The sequence below is a fragment of the Talpa occidentalis genome, unplaced genomic scaffold, assembly GCF_014898055.3.
Source record: "Talpa occidentalis isolate TD23 unplaced genomic scaffold, MPIMG_talOcc4v2.1 talOcc4.13, whole genome shotgun sequence".
Taxonomy (NCBI): domain Eukaryota; kingdom Metazoa; phylum Chordata; class Mammalia; order Eulipotyphla; family Talpidae; genus Talpa; species Talpa occidentalis.
Window position 1 is genome coordinate 96,251,277 of NW_023601322.1, and position 14,686 is coordinate 96,265,962.

The 14,686-nt window shown below is 46.6% G+C and overlaps 1 protein-coding gene across 1 annotated transcript; it reads right to left on the reverse strand.

Moving 5' to 3' along the window:
- Positions 1-938: 938 nt before the first annotated feature.
- On the reverse strand, positions 939-14,437 carry LRIT3 (leucine rich repeat, Ig-like and transmembrane domains 3). The gene is made up of 4 exons (XM_037509557.1): positions 14,328-14,437; positions 10,522-10,994; positions 6,149-6,454; positions 939-2,231 (listed from the first exon to the last, which is right to left on the reverse strand). The coding sequence occupies exons 1-4, from the start codon at positions 14,435-14,437 to the stop codon at positions 1,120-1,122; spliced, it is 2,001 nt and encodes a 666-aa protein (XP_037365454.1). The 3' UTR covers positions 939-1,119.
- Between the last annotated feature and the right edge of the window lie 249 nt (positions 14,438-14,686).

Sequence of the window (14,686 nt, forward strand, 5' to 3'; positions counted from 1 at the left end):
TCTCACATCCAAGGATACCCCCTGTTTTCCACCACAGCCATCCAAACACATCTTGGTGAGGACAAGGAAGGTACCTGAGAGCAACGGTAGGGGGCATAGGAGTAAACCTGCTGACTAGACTGAATATTTGGGCCAATAGATCTTTCTGGAAAAAACTCATGTTAAAGTGGAACCTCATTTGATAGTTCTGTTCTTGTTTTTCCAACATGCAACACTGCTTGGAGCTATTCACACTTACTCGCCCAGCAGTTAACCTTCATTTGGAGGTTCCTGATAAAATCAAAGAACAAATCAAGAGTTAGAGCCTATTAAGCTCACCTATATGAAAACACTCCACAGTCCTGTAATGCTTAATGGTGCCAAGAGCTGGAGCCCTCTTTTTGCATTTGGTTTGGATTTCACCTCAGGGAGAACAAAATTCTGCACTACCCCATTCTCCACCAGGGTCAAGCCCAGCAAATGCCTTAAGCACTTTCAACTTAAATGAATGTCAAGGCTTTGCTTATTATGCTCACCACTCAAAATAACAACCATTTTAAAATTCACAGTTCTGAGCCTCCCTGGTGGTTTTGGGGCCATCACCAGAATGCCTGAGTTCAATCAGGCCAGGGAGGTGACCCACATGGTGCAGCAGACCTCTCCTGTCTCCCCGCTGCTCCCCTCAGCAGTGTATTTCAGTAGATCTGCCTGTTCTGTTCCCTACTCTGTCTCTGGTGAATCCTCTCATGCCCCACACATCTGGCCTACACCCCATTTCTTCTATGTAAAAATTAAAAAATATAATAAAGCAAAATTCAGAGTTCACTGTTTATAACTATTTTCACATAAATTTATTTTCAAGAACCAAAAATTACCCTAAAACATTAACTATTTAAGCAGTACCTTGTAAAATATTTTTATGGACATTTTCCACATAACCAAAATCAAGATTTGTTGTCTTTTCAGTTAGGAAGTCTCATGATGCTTTTTAGGATATACCTAAAAAACATTCTATTTGTGCTTTTCATCTTAGTCTCTCCAAAAGTCATCCAGACAGACAGCTATATCCTTAGATCCTTCATGTTGTGGGAGATATTTTGTGGAGGTCACAAGCACCTGAGGAGCCATAAAACCTCAGCACTAATAGTCTGGTCTAGAACCTTCACTTTTAAAAGTCGCCTGAGATTCCACACTTGACCGAGAACAAAGCAGCAGTTTTTCACAATCATCTCTGTGCCTTCGTGTCCAAGGTTCCCCTACACTTTGATGCCTGGGGGACAGGGTCTCAAATGGGATATAAGTCTCTTTGGCCAAATCATCTTCCCAGGAGTCTGACTTACATTGCAGTTTGCAAACTTTGTACAGCAGGAAAAAAAACAATGGCAAGACAATCCCGCAGGCTGCAGCGCTCACCACGAGGAGGAAGGAGCCTGGAGCACCCTCTTCGGCACCGTCAGTAACAAAGGTGACACACTGGTCCTTGTGGGGATGTGCTCCTTTCAGGCGGACACACGCCAGGTACTGCCCGCCAGGCGCTAAGCCTTCCAAGGTCACCTGGTTCTCGCTGGAGTCTGTGCTCAGCAGCAGCAGGTCCTTCTCCCCGTGTTTGGAATACCACACGGTCACCTCCAAGTCAGGTGTGGGGTTGACCACATTCCATGTCAGCATCACGCTCTCTTGTGTCTGGCTGGTCACCCTGACATTTTCTACTGCGGCATCCGTCCCCACAGGCAACGCCTCCTCTGACAGGGCCTGCTCTTCTCTTTTACTGCTACTGCCTGGGGGAAGCTTATGTCCACCCCTCTCCACCTTGACATTTCTTTTCCCATCCAGGGGATGCTGGAGGGACAGCCTGCTGGCCAGGGTGGCGCTTGCTGAGATGCTAGTGCTTAGAGTTGAGGCTGAAGAAAGAATGAAGGAGGAAAAAGGCGACGAGGAATAGGAAGTTAACGGAGAAAGGGGAGTGGAAGACGCAGAGGAGGAAGGCAGCCAGGCAGTGGAGGGTGGGCCGGGTATGGATGTGGGTCTTCCAGATCCTGCGTGGACCTCTTGCTCAAGGCGATCTCCGGTTTTTTTGGATGTTTTTGGTGATATGGTTGAGCCACCACCAACCACTGTCACAGTCACCACAGCTTCTGAAGACCCCGCCAAATTTCTGGCCTTACATTTGTAATCTCCAGCATCCTTGTAAGACATCCCTGTCAAGCTCATTATGGACCACCGGACGCCTTCCTCTGGAGAGTCCTGAATTACTGGAAGGGAAGGAAGGACACTATGAGAAGAAGAAAGACTTAAGCAGCATGCTGATGGAAATGGAAGCCGCTGTGGTTCTCCATGCACCCCTCCCGCAGCAGCCGAGAGGGAGGGGGCACAGTGGTGTCTTTGAAGGCTGCTGAGGATTCTGTAAATTGTTCACATGAAGATTTGTCATGTTAGGCACAATGTATGGGAGATGGTTTATTTATTGTTTCTTTTATTACTTTTTCATTTTCTTACATTGTTCATTTTTGTACAATATTTGATGTCTCCCCTCAGGTGTAGTCTCTGTAAACCTCCCACTACCACATCACCTGTGATCTGTTCCCACAGTCCCTCCTGCTCTTCCCTCCCCTGTTTTGACCCCTCCATCCCCCTGCCCTGCTGTATGCCTCAGATGTAAAGTTGCCTACAAATGTTGTCTTTTTTTGACCCTTTGTTCAGTTTCCCTGTCTTCTTCCTACAAGTGATATCTGATATTTTTCTTTTTTCTTCTGATTTAGGGAAATAGTATTTTTATTTTTTTAAAGATTTATTTTATTTATTTATGCATACAAGTGCTGGGGCATAGGCCAGAGGTAGGGGTGAGAGGATTCACCAGAGACAGAGTGGGGAGCAGAACAGGCAGACTGACTGAAACACACTGCTGAGGGGAGCAGTGGGCGAGACATGAGAGGTCTGCTGCGCCCTGTGTGTGTGGGTCAGCTCCCTGGCCCGATTGAATTCATGCTGCAATGACTGCCGATAGCTTCATGGCTCTGAGACTTAACCCCTTGCACCACCAGGGAGGCCTGGAAAATGGTATTTTTTTAAAAAAGATTTAGTTATTTATACATACAAGAACCAGGGAACAGGCCAGATGTGCAAGAGGGTGAGAGTATTCACCAGAGACAGAGCGGGGAACAGAACAGGCAGACTGACCGAAATACACTGCTGAGGGGAGCAGCGGGCGAGACAGGAGAGGTCTGCCACACCATGTGGGTATCTCTGCAGCCAGCCGGGATCGAACTGGTACTGCAAAGGCTGCGGACAGCTTCACAGCGCTGCACTCAACCACCTGTGCCACCGGGAAGGCCCAGGAAATGGTACTTTTAAAAAGAGTTGGAGACTTTTAAAAAGAGTTGCACACTTTTGTCCACTGGTAGCATGTGATTTTAGAGAAGTCAATTCAAGTCTTTCGGCCTTTTAAATATGGAGATAAGACAACCTGATCTTGATGATCACTTCTAATTTTAACTCACTGTGATTCTATAAAACATTTATCAGCAGACCTGACTGAAATACTTCCTTCAATAAGTTTTCATTGTAATGAAATGCTATCTATCCACATAGCCAGGAGGCATGACAGCTCATTCTTTGGCATGCAGGAGTTATAATTTGTGACCTCAATCTTCCATTTTATATTTAATTTAGATAAACTCGTAAACCATGGATTCTTTTATTTGTAGAATAACATAGATTTTAGAAAAGTGAACATTTACTCTCCCATCTGAATATTTTCCCATCCTGTCTTAGTTGCTGAAGCTCTCTGAAAAATAACAATGCACTGATTCCACTACCTTACATATGAGATGCTTACTATTTGTAGGATATTAGGCATTGACTTCTGAAAAAATGTCATCATTTCATTCTTTCACCTTGAATCATCAGAATACCACTGCTGAAACTAAGACAAGAACATTGACTTGGTTATATTAGGATCTGCAAAACCTTTGTAAATGATATTTCTTTTCTTTTTATTTTTGTGACATGCACATTATTCAGCAAGTGGTGCCCATGTGCCCCAGCTGCCAAGGCTCTGTCCCTCCTCACAAAGCTGTGACTCGACCCAAACACCTTCACCCAGACTTGACATGCAGATACCAACTGGAAGTCACACAAGTAGTGGAGAAACCAGGCAGCTCCTACCCCAGGTAAGCAAACAGCAAAGGTATGACAGGGAGAAAACACAGCAGCAACAACAAACAACTTGACCGAGGGCGAATATTACAAAAGGGGTAATGAGTGTTCCTTAAACCAGTTTTATAGGGATTTGAAAAGAGCAGTAAGTAAAATGTTATTTTTAAAAACCTTAAGAAAAAGGGCATAAACTTCATGTCGTGGGTAAGAGGGTCTCCCCACTTGGCCTGCAGTGCTTTGGAGGGCCTGTGTAGGAGAGGTGTGTGTTCCCACCCACCATGCAACTCAAGCTGAAATATAACGGCCTAAAATGCAGCAGAACACATCCTGGGGTCTCTCAGTGGAAGGGAGCCTCCACTCCTACACAGCAGTTACCAGCTGGTTGACTCCCCTCCACTGGTTCTGGTCAGGGATGGCCATGGTGGGGGTTGGGGCATGGGCACCCCTCTCTCTTCTGGGCCCCTCAATCACACCACCTATCAGGAGGTAGCCAGTGTGTCCACTGGTGGCTGGAGAGCAGACGGGCTGTCCCTCAGTCCATCCTGGGAACTCAGGGGGGCACTGGTGGAAGCGTTGCATTCCCCCTGCAATTTGACCTCTCTCCCTCCAGCCTCCAAGTGCAACCCTTAGGCCAGTCTGGGAAGCAGATGGCACCTCATCGAAGGCCTGATCTGAGCAGTGAAGGATTCCTCCTGGCCCAACCCCTAAACTGGGTGGCTGTGGCTGCCGTAGGGCTCCAGGCGGACCTGGGTGGGCAGCCAGTGCACCGTCTCCTTGGGCACACGGGGGCTCAGGTGCCAGCCCTAGAGGTGCTTTCGCCAGAGATTGCGTGAGCCCCGCAGGATCTGTCAGCGTGGGTCTGTATCTCCACGTCCGCCTCTACCCCCACCTCCAGTGCCCCTGCCCCCGCCTCCAGGGTCCACAGCTGGGACCCTGGGGCGGTCCACAAACCCCAGGAAGCGTCGCGCAGTGATGGCGGGACGTGCGCAGCGCGCATGCGCCAGCATGAAGGGGTTGCAGTACGCATGCCTGACAGGCGCAGTGCGCATGCCCGGCGCTTCAGTGCGCATGCTCAGTGCTGCCGTGAGCATGTCCACCTCGCGTGGTCGCAGGCAGACCTCGCCTCGGCTGACCTTATACTTGGAAGGGACGGTTCTGCGGCGGCTTCGAAGCTCAGAAAGGACTCCGGCCTTGGCACTGGGCTTGCAGCAGCCGTGAGTGACGTCTTGCAGGCGCCGAGAAGGGTGTTGTACTTGGAGCGTGTGCCCAGGGTCGGGCGCCACAGCAGCTCCGGTCGTGCAGGTGAGGATGCAGGTGTTCATGCGCTGGCGGGGTGTCCAGGAAGCCCCCAGAGGTAGCCAGGAGCTGCATGTACGTGTCGTATGTCCCCCCTCCACCGCCACCAAGCAGGTGGGACCCCGTGCACAAGCACCCGCAGACGTGTGACTCTCCGGTGATATCGTGATATGTTGAGGAGCTCGGTTGAGCGATGGAGGTCTTGCTAGTTGTGGACTAAAGGGAGTGTCTCGGAGCACTGTGATGCCCACATGTCTCGGAACATTTCCGTCAAGGTGGGGTGGTGGTCCCCGGGTGCTCACCAGTGCTTGCTCTTCTAAAACTAGATTTTTTTGTTTCATAATAAGGCCTGTGCAATCTATTCTTTAAATCACCTTTCTAAAATGAGAAACTTGTAGAACATCCCTTTTATGAGAATTGTAACATTTTAAAGCGAGCTGGATCTGGGATGAACAAGACAAAGGCCTCATCTGCAACCATTCATTCGCTGCTATGTGTTCCTTTCTATCCAAGACAAAAGTAGATTGATTTCATCTAAGTAGTAAAAGTGGGGAAAGAAACATTAGCCAATAAAATGTTCCTTCAGATTCTTTGCGTCTAACTATCTTGGTATATCTTACTGGAAGTAACCAGCCTTATTGCAAATCACCCAGAAACATGAGATTGAGTTCCGTCATTGAGAACCCCTGGTTTCATAAGTCTCCAATTGAAAACACACCTGTGTAATTAACACGCGCACTGTCGGCTCTGGTCCACATGAGCTGTGGGGTGGGGTGGCCAGTTGCATCACATCGCAGCAGGACATTGCTGCCCAGAGCAGAGGTGATGTGGGTGGCCGAGGTCATCACTGATGGCTTCAGACACTTCTCCAGCTCAGCCTGCTGAAACGGAATCCCTGTCAGGTGCTCAGGCTCACTGCACACCATCAGTGGGTCGAGGAGCACGACAGCAGGGGCAGCAACTCTTGACAATTCGATCATTCTGGAAATATGACAGTCACACGACCAAGGGTTGTCCTGCAAACCTGAACCAGAGGAGGAAAGGATTTGGGAAAGGTTATTCTGGTTTACATCTGGTTAGGAGGTATCTGCACCATCCCTAAAACATAAGTGCTTTGAGGGATGAAATGGAGTCACATGTCTGTCCATTTGGCTCTGCCATCCCATCAGCTGGATGGACATGTTCTTACAGCTCAGACCATTCACGATCATAGCTAACAGTTACTGAGCATTCACTCTGTGCTAGACTCTGTTCGAAGCACTTGCCTGTATTAATGCATGTAATCACAGTAATCCTGTTTGCAGGAAAGTATTATCCCTATCTTAAAGCTGAAGAAGCTGAGACAGAAACCAGGTAGCTTGACCAGTTGCATAGCCAAATCAGTGTTAGAGCCAAATTTGTTTCCAGGAAAACAAAAGAATAGTGATCTGGGATATTTCTAGGAAGCTATAAACGTATTTATATTCTTGTGTTACAGGGTGTCAAGACACCTAACTCAACTAGAAATGTGTCATGGTTTTGTGTAATTTGAAGACATATTGAGGTAGTACATGTACTGTATAGGAAACTCATAGAGCGAGATGGAGGCATTGTCAGGAGGTTGGAAAGACTGGCAGAGGCTCATCGGGCTTGGAATGAATGCTATGTGTCGTGGCCATGGAAGTACACTCCTTCAGATCTCCCCTCAATAATCAGCAGCAAGGAATGCAAGAAGCTGACACCCTTTGTTGCAAGTGCCTTCAAGATCTGTCTCAACTTTCAGAACTCTACCTTCAAGGTGACTGTCAGGGAGAGCCTAAAGAAAGTGAGCAAAATGTTACTGGTTAGTAGAGGAGAGGGAGCAGCACAAGTGTAGCAACCGTGTCACCTGTCATTAACATGGACAGTAGTGAGCATTTGGTGACATCAATATCCCAGCTACAGATATCTCTAGAGTGTTAGCACTGCTGCCTGTGAAAATCATTTCTTACTTCCAGCCTTTCCCAAATTCTAAAGTTAAAGAGCTTCACAGCAAATATTCGATCCAATGCGGGTAGAATATAAAATCACTCACCAGCACTCTGGGAGGTTAAGCGATCTGCCCAAGGTCACACAACAGTATACAGTCGGGATTTGAACCTCTATCTGTATGTTGACCTTGAAGCTCTCAACATATCAGTGACATTAAGCAAGGACTTGAAAGTCCTTGAGCTGGGAAAGACTCAAGAGCTGTAAATTAATGGTTTTATTCATGCTTTGAAACTGTTGCAAACTGTTATAAATATGTGTTAACAGTGAAGCAAAATCCTTAAAAAAAAAAAATCCAGTTGCTTCTCCCTAAAATTTATGTAAACCAGGAAAATATTTTTAAGTTCCTCAAAAATAAAATGTTTACCTATCCCAGCTTCGAAACATCTCAGGTTAAAGTACAGCTTTTAAAGCCTGAGTAATAGTAATGACCTGAGGGCTGAACATATTCATCAGGTGGTTTTTCTTCTGAGGACAAAGGGACAAGAATTCTCTGAAGTTAAATTGTTACTTGGTCTACATTCCTTCAAAGCAACACACCAACCACAGTCACTGGAATTTGCGATAATTAATTTATTTTACATAACTGTTCTCATATAGGGGCAAATGAACTTTGCCTTATCCCTTTTCTAAAAAAGGTAATGTTTTTTGTGCACTACAGCAATTGGATTAAATGAGCTATTTTTTGTGAAAAGTCAGCAATAAGTTCCCCTATAAAAGTTACTCTGCAGGGCCTCCCCGGTGGCACAGTGGGTTGAGCGCAGTGCTGTGGAGTTGTCCATAGCTTCTGCAGTGTGGTTTTGATTCCCAACCGGCCAGGGAGATACCCACAAGGTGCGACAGACCTCTCCTGTCTTGCCTACTGTTCCCCTCAGCAGTGTTTTTGGTCATCTGCCTGTTCTGCTCCCCTCTCTGTCCCTGATGAATTCTTTCACTCTCCTATGCCTCTGGCCTGTACCCCAGCTTTGCATAAATAAATAAATCTTTAAAAAAAAATGTTATTCTGCAGAAAAGCTCTTTAAGCAAAGCCCATGCCTTTGTCAATTTTGTGGAGGCAGTGGGGTTTCACAGTTCAGGTGGGTGAGGGAAGTCTTTTCAATAAAGCATGTGGGAACAACTGGATTGCTGTTTGAAAATAAAAAATCAAACCTCATCCCTTCCTCATATTATACTCAAAAACTTTTCTGACATCGATCATGATAATAAACATAAAAGATAAGACTGTAAAGCTAAAACTATAAACAAAATAGACTTCCTGCGGCCTGTAGATAGGCAGATTCTTCCATGGGACACAGAAAGTACTCACTATAGAAGAAAAAGCTGGTAAGTCAAGTGTCATCAAAATTTAAAATGTTCTTACTAAAGATACCATGAAGGAAATAAATAGACAAACCACATCATTGCATATAGCTGCAGTTGAACTTAGGTTCAATAATAGAAAGGCAACCAACCTTAGAATACTGTAATGGAATAAATACGAATGGCCAATAAACAAATGAAAATGTGATCAACACCTCTAGCCATGGGGGAAATGTAAATTGCAATCACAGGATAATACTGCTCCTTGATCGCCCCCCCAAGAATGACTGACATGCAAAATGACTGACAACATCAAGTGTTGGTGAGGAGATGGGGCAGGTGGACTGTTACACAGTGGTAGTAGGAGTAGAAAACAGTGCAACCTCTTGGGAAAACTGGCCATATTTTAAAATCTGTTTTATTATTGTGTAGAAAAACTGGGATGCAGGCCAGAGGTGCCGGGGGTGAGAGAATTCACCAGACAGAGTGGGGAGCAGAACAGGTGGATCTGCTGAAATACATTGCTGAGGGGAGCAGCGGGTGAGACAGGAGAGGTCAGCTGCGCCATGTGGGTCAGCTCCTTGGCTGGGGGTCAAACTCAGGCCGTAGCAGTGATAGTGCTGAGACTTAACCCCTGTGCCACCAGGGAGGCCCAAAACTGGCAATTTTTTAAAAACGTTTATATATATAGACATCCTACAATCTAGCAATTTCAATCAGGGAAATCTACCAAAGAGAAATGATAGCTTGCTAAAAAAAAGCTTTGTACATGGATGTTAACAGCAGCTTTATTCACGATAGCTAAAACATGGGCACCTACTGCCAGGGACTCCTGCCTTCACCATGTGGGACTGTCTCCTCCGGGCCTTCCAGAGGAAGCACACAGAGATTAAGGGGGATTGGTTGAACTAAATTGATGTCATTTTAGAAAATTCTGTGGCCACCACTTTCCTTCAGGCAAACTCCATCTGAATACGAGAGGCATCCTTGTTAGAATTGTGCTAACTTAATTGCAGTAAAAAGCACCCAAAAAAGGCATTTCATGCCCTCTCCTACTGCAGGCTTTTCCTCCAAGATAAATAGTCTTAGTCTTTATGGAGTCTACCTATGTAAATATTTGCTCATTCTCGAGAAACAGGTCATGGAAATTCACCTGTACTACCAATCAAAAATCTAATTCAGTGTCAGAGTTAACGCAGGATACCGGTGTATGTTTTTATGGCCACGTGAAAAGGTAACTGTATGAAGTTGTTATTTTTGCTCATGTAGAAGAGACAAGGAGTAATTGGAAAACTGCTCATAATTTCTTTTTCCTATTAAGTAAATACATGATATAAAGAGATTAGTAAAATAATTTATATACGAGGAAATAAGCCTGGTGTTATTACATCCCCGGTGTTACAAAGGCGTGGGGCGTTAACAGTGTGGGCGCTGGAACTAACGGCCTGTATTCAAGTCCCAGCTCCCCCACTTCTGATGAAGTGTTGAAAGGAGAATGTGGCTGGTGAGGGGTGCTGTCCACGTGCTCACGATGGGGCAGGCTGGTAGACCATGTCTCCAGGCTACCTACTGTCTAGAGCGTCTTAGTTGATGAGACCAGCCCTTTGTGGTGCGCGCACACACACACACCCTTACACAGAGTGGGTGGGAAAATTGCCCTAGATTATCTATAAAGTTGCATCAAAATTCCATCGTAAGTGCCAGTATAGGCCTGAGAAAGCAGCATGACTGAAGGAACGTGGAACAAACCGTCTGGCCCCGAGGAGCCCTGGCTTCTCAGCTTACCGAGAATCATTCTCCTTGGTGAAAGGTCCAGGCTTCTAGACGATGTTGTAAGGAAGTGTGACCAGCTCTCCAGGAAATCTGGCGGCAGTGTGGTTAGTCTGTTGCTTGATAAATCCAAGTAGGCGAGGCCCTTCAGGTGCCTGATGGCCTCCTTTGGCACGCTGCCTAGTCTGTTATTGTGCAGGTCCAGGGTCCTCAGCTGGGGCAAGTCCCGCAGAGCCGCCCAAGGGAAGGTAGCCAGAGAATTCCCAGCCAAGCGCAACTCATGCAGCTGCTTTAGGTTGTAAAAGCTTCTGGTTTCGAGGCTGGCCACGGAGTTGCAGGTCACCCAGAGGAACCGGAGGTCCACCAGGTAGTAGAAGGCCTCTGCCGGGACTCGGTACACGGCCGTCTTCTCTATGCGGAGCTTCACAGTGTCCACGGGGAAGCTCGTGGGGACCTCGGTCATATCCGGGTCATTGCACAGCACAGACCTGGCAGCACAACGGGGCAAGGGGGAAGCTTGCTTTTCAAGACCCATTTGAAGAAATACTACTTATTTGAAACATGCATCAAGTTTTCATTCCTTACTGGTTTTTTTCAGAATGTCTGTTCAGCTTAGCTAACCTGTTCGTTAGTAATTCATCCTCGTTGTCTGGGTTAAGCCATATAATGTGATCGTTTTCGTAAGTCAAAAATGATCAAACCATCAGTTTCATGTGGCTCGACCTAATGTCAGCTGACTAGCTCTACAGCTCTACAGACTAGCCCCCCGGGTTCAGATCCAATCTCTGACTCCTTTGTGGCAATGAAGGCCACTTCTCTACTCTCCGAACCTCATTGCCCCATGTGGCTCTGTTAGGCTGCTTAATTGACATGGATGTAAAATGATCATACTAAGCTCTGAGAGGTGTTTGCTGATGCCATTGTCGATCTCACTGTTGTAGATAAAACAACTGAGGCCGACCAACCACATAGATGGGCCCAAGGTCACATAGCTAGTGGGTTACAGAGGTGCCTTTCAAGCCCATGTCTATCCAAAATGCATGTTCTTAGCCCCTTTAGGCGAGATCCCAGTTGAAAAGAATCCCTTGCTGAGGTTATAAATTGATCCTTTCTGAAAGGATCACTTTAGTAGAGAGGAAGGAAGGAGGGAGGGAGTGAAGGAGGGAGAGAAAAGGAGGAGGCAGGTGCTCAGAGTCAGTCTCTGTTTTCACCGTGTGACCTGTGCGGTGCTGTCGGCCTAGGGCTAATGCTGGGCAGCGGGGACAGTCAGCTCAGGAGTCAGATATGCCGTGCAGGTTTCCTCCTTTTGTCCTTAAGTTTGCTGCTTGTATTGGTCAGTCAGACTGCTGTGATGGTGAGTCTTTCCACCTTGTTTCCTCCAGTTTCCATCTGTCTCAGCTCATGGCTAGACTTTCTCAGAGCAATTCCGATCATAATAAGCCCCCTGCTCATAATTGTTGGGAAGCTTTCTGCTTCCCACCAAAATAGGAAAAGTTTCTCACCTTGGAATCAAAAGTCCTTCACAGTATGATAATTTACCTGCTTTTCCAATCCCATTTCTGATTCTTCTGCTTCTCTGCATGGCATGCTTGAACCAAGCTTTTCTGTGCCTGTGCTCTCAAGTCATGTGTGCACTCTAGCACACACCCACCGTCCATCCCGGGGTAACGTATTCTCTCTGCCGCTGTCCTGCCCCCCTTTTTTGTTCCTTGGACTTCATAGTTGTTTTTGATCTCAGTCAACAGAACTGGTGGAAGAATGTCTCACGAGTAGATACAGAACAGGACACTCCTTCTGGTAATCTTGGCTCTGTCTCTGCTAGGCTACTCTTGAAACAAGGAGAAATTCTTTATTTTCGTCTGTCAAGAACTGACATCCTCTTCACGTAACAGTATTTCAGATTTGTTTGTGGGTTTTGTGGTGCAGCGGGCACCAGCAGTCCAGGGCTCAGGGGATAAGACATGAGGTGTAGAGTGTGGAACAGACTGAACGGACATATGCACAGGGCTCTGAGGATTCTCGCACTATCATAGAGGGAAGACGGGAGGAGGGGCAGAAGAAAGCATGGTTTCACACTAGACCCTTAAAGTTTGTGTCTGTTTGAACGCTGTGACCTGTGCGTTGCTCTTGCCTAAAGAATAAGCCAGAAACTGAGTTTAACTCACTAACTTAAATGACCTTGAATTACGCACATGGTGATCTTATTTGATGGTAAAACAGGCAGAGAAAGCAAGCCTGTCCCCATGTGTAGGTGCAAACTATGAAGGAGCAGGGATTTTAGATTCATTTCAACCTGAGCAATGAATGATCTTTTTATCTCTCATCATGTCCTTCTCCCCGCTGGATTGCTGAAAATGAGCCCTAAAAAGTTTTACAAAGCATCATCTGAATTACAGTACATTACACATGTGTAAATAGGAACAGTGAAACCGCCATTCATATTAAGTCTGCAATTAAACGCCAGCCACAACGGAAAGAGGTGGGCAGCACAAAGCTGTGCTGTGCCGTAGCTCGTTCCCTCTATACATGTAGGAGAAGATGGTATGAAACCAGTGGAATTCTCTAGCCTTGCCTCTTTCTCTTCTTTCTACTCTGCATCCAGAGTAAAGAGCCGCTTTATGTGGCGTGACCAAGCACAGAGGAGAGTCTGCCCACTCGGCCAGCATATCAGGTGCAGTCTTGGGGGGCAACCTGGGTGGGAAGCCACAAGTCCTGCCTGTCCCCCCACCCCAGTCCCTGTGGGGACTGTGTGCGCTGGCCCCGGACGGGCCATTATAAAATGGCAGTGGTCGAACTAGGTTGTCTCTAGAGCGTTTGCCAGGCATAATACGCTTTGCTTTTTATAAAATCCGTCAATGATGGGGAGAAGGAAAGGTTCTGAGAGGATTTTCTCAAAAGTGCTCTGGTCTGCACCAGTAAGTGTGGCTTATCTTTAAATTTTTATGTTCTCAGTTTCTTCAGCCAGCTAGTGATTGTGATAAGATATCACGAGTGGGCTAAGTAGAATTTATATATCACAACGCAAACTACTCAAGAATATGTTATTTGTTCAGAGTTAGGGGATATAACTTGGCTGATTTTTTTCCCCACAAATTACTTGAAGAAGCTCATTGATTGCTTCAACCAGGTCACAAAAGAAATGATCGTTATTAAATATATCCTCAAAAAACCAAGATGCCTTCCGTGTTTAACAAACAAGAGGTAGTAACAAGAGGCATATTTCAGATCACTGTTCTCACATCACAGGTAGATGTTAAAGCCCCCAGGGGCTGCCACAGACTGGGTAGACCCCTGGCTTTCATTGTTGATGCCATTATCTAAAAAATGAAAATATGTCATCTATAAACCCCTCTAACTTTGCTCTTGGGTCCTCCTCCCACTTCCATTGGTCTATCCAAGTGGCGTGAATAACCCTTAGAATGAAATGGAAAACCCGGAAGCAGGTGGGCCCGCAGGTCACACTCCCAAAGGGCCCTGCCCCTCTTGTGTCCTCTCCGTGGGCTCGCGCTGAGCCCATCACACTCATCTCAGTGGTTTGCCCGAAAAGGACGTCTTGTGAAGCTGAGCACTGTGGCTATTTTTGTAACACAAAATGTGCTTGAAAGTCTCAAAAAACGTGAGAGACTTTCAGGAGCTCAGCTACTCAGAGGGGAGTCCTCGTGGAAGTGGGCCGACAACACCAACACAGTCCAAGCTCAGGTCAGCGAGACCTTCCCTCCGCTGATTACTGATTGGCAGTTTGCTTTGAAAATAAGGCAGGTTGGCTGGAGTCCTTTTCCTGGGAATCACAGGGACACTTAGCTGGGGTGGGGAGGGCGTACCTGGCTCCTGCGTGGTCCGAGCTGCCATCACAGGCACACCGGGAAGGACACATGCCGCTCACTCCTTCCAAGACACTGAGCAGAACCCATAGACACACCAGGTGATGCATCGCTCCCATAGAGGCTATCGAAACAAGAGATAGAAACTAAATCCTAAGCATTCAGAAAGTGGAGTATGAGGAGTCTGGGCGGCCGCATAGCAACAGCAGATTAGGCGGGATTAGCTGAGACCTGTCGTTACTTAACCTTCAAGTGTATCTTGCAGGGAAGCCATCTGGCCAGCCTTTGACTTTGGCTTCAGCATAAGGGAAATGAAAATTAGACACACGTCAGGACAATCTTTGCAGTTGCCCACATCC

Bases quoted from the DNA above. Each gene is read 5' to 3' on its own strand.
- LRIT3 (XM_037509557.1), bottom strand. From the start codon at position 14,437: ATGCATCACCTGGTGTGTCTATGGGTTCTGCTCAGTGTCTTGGAAGGA. The intron at 6,455-10,521 runs GTAAGCTGAGAA...CCTCTGGTTCAG, and splicing joins ACCAAGGAGAATGATTCTCG to GTTTGCAGGACAACCCTTGG. The intron at 2,232-6,148 runs GTGTGTTTTCAA...CTTCCCTTCCAG, and splicing joins TGCGCGTGTTAATTACACAG to TAATTCAGGACTCTCCAGAG.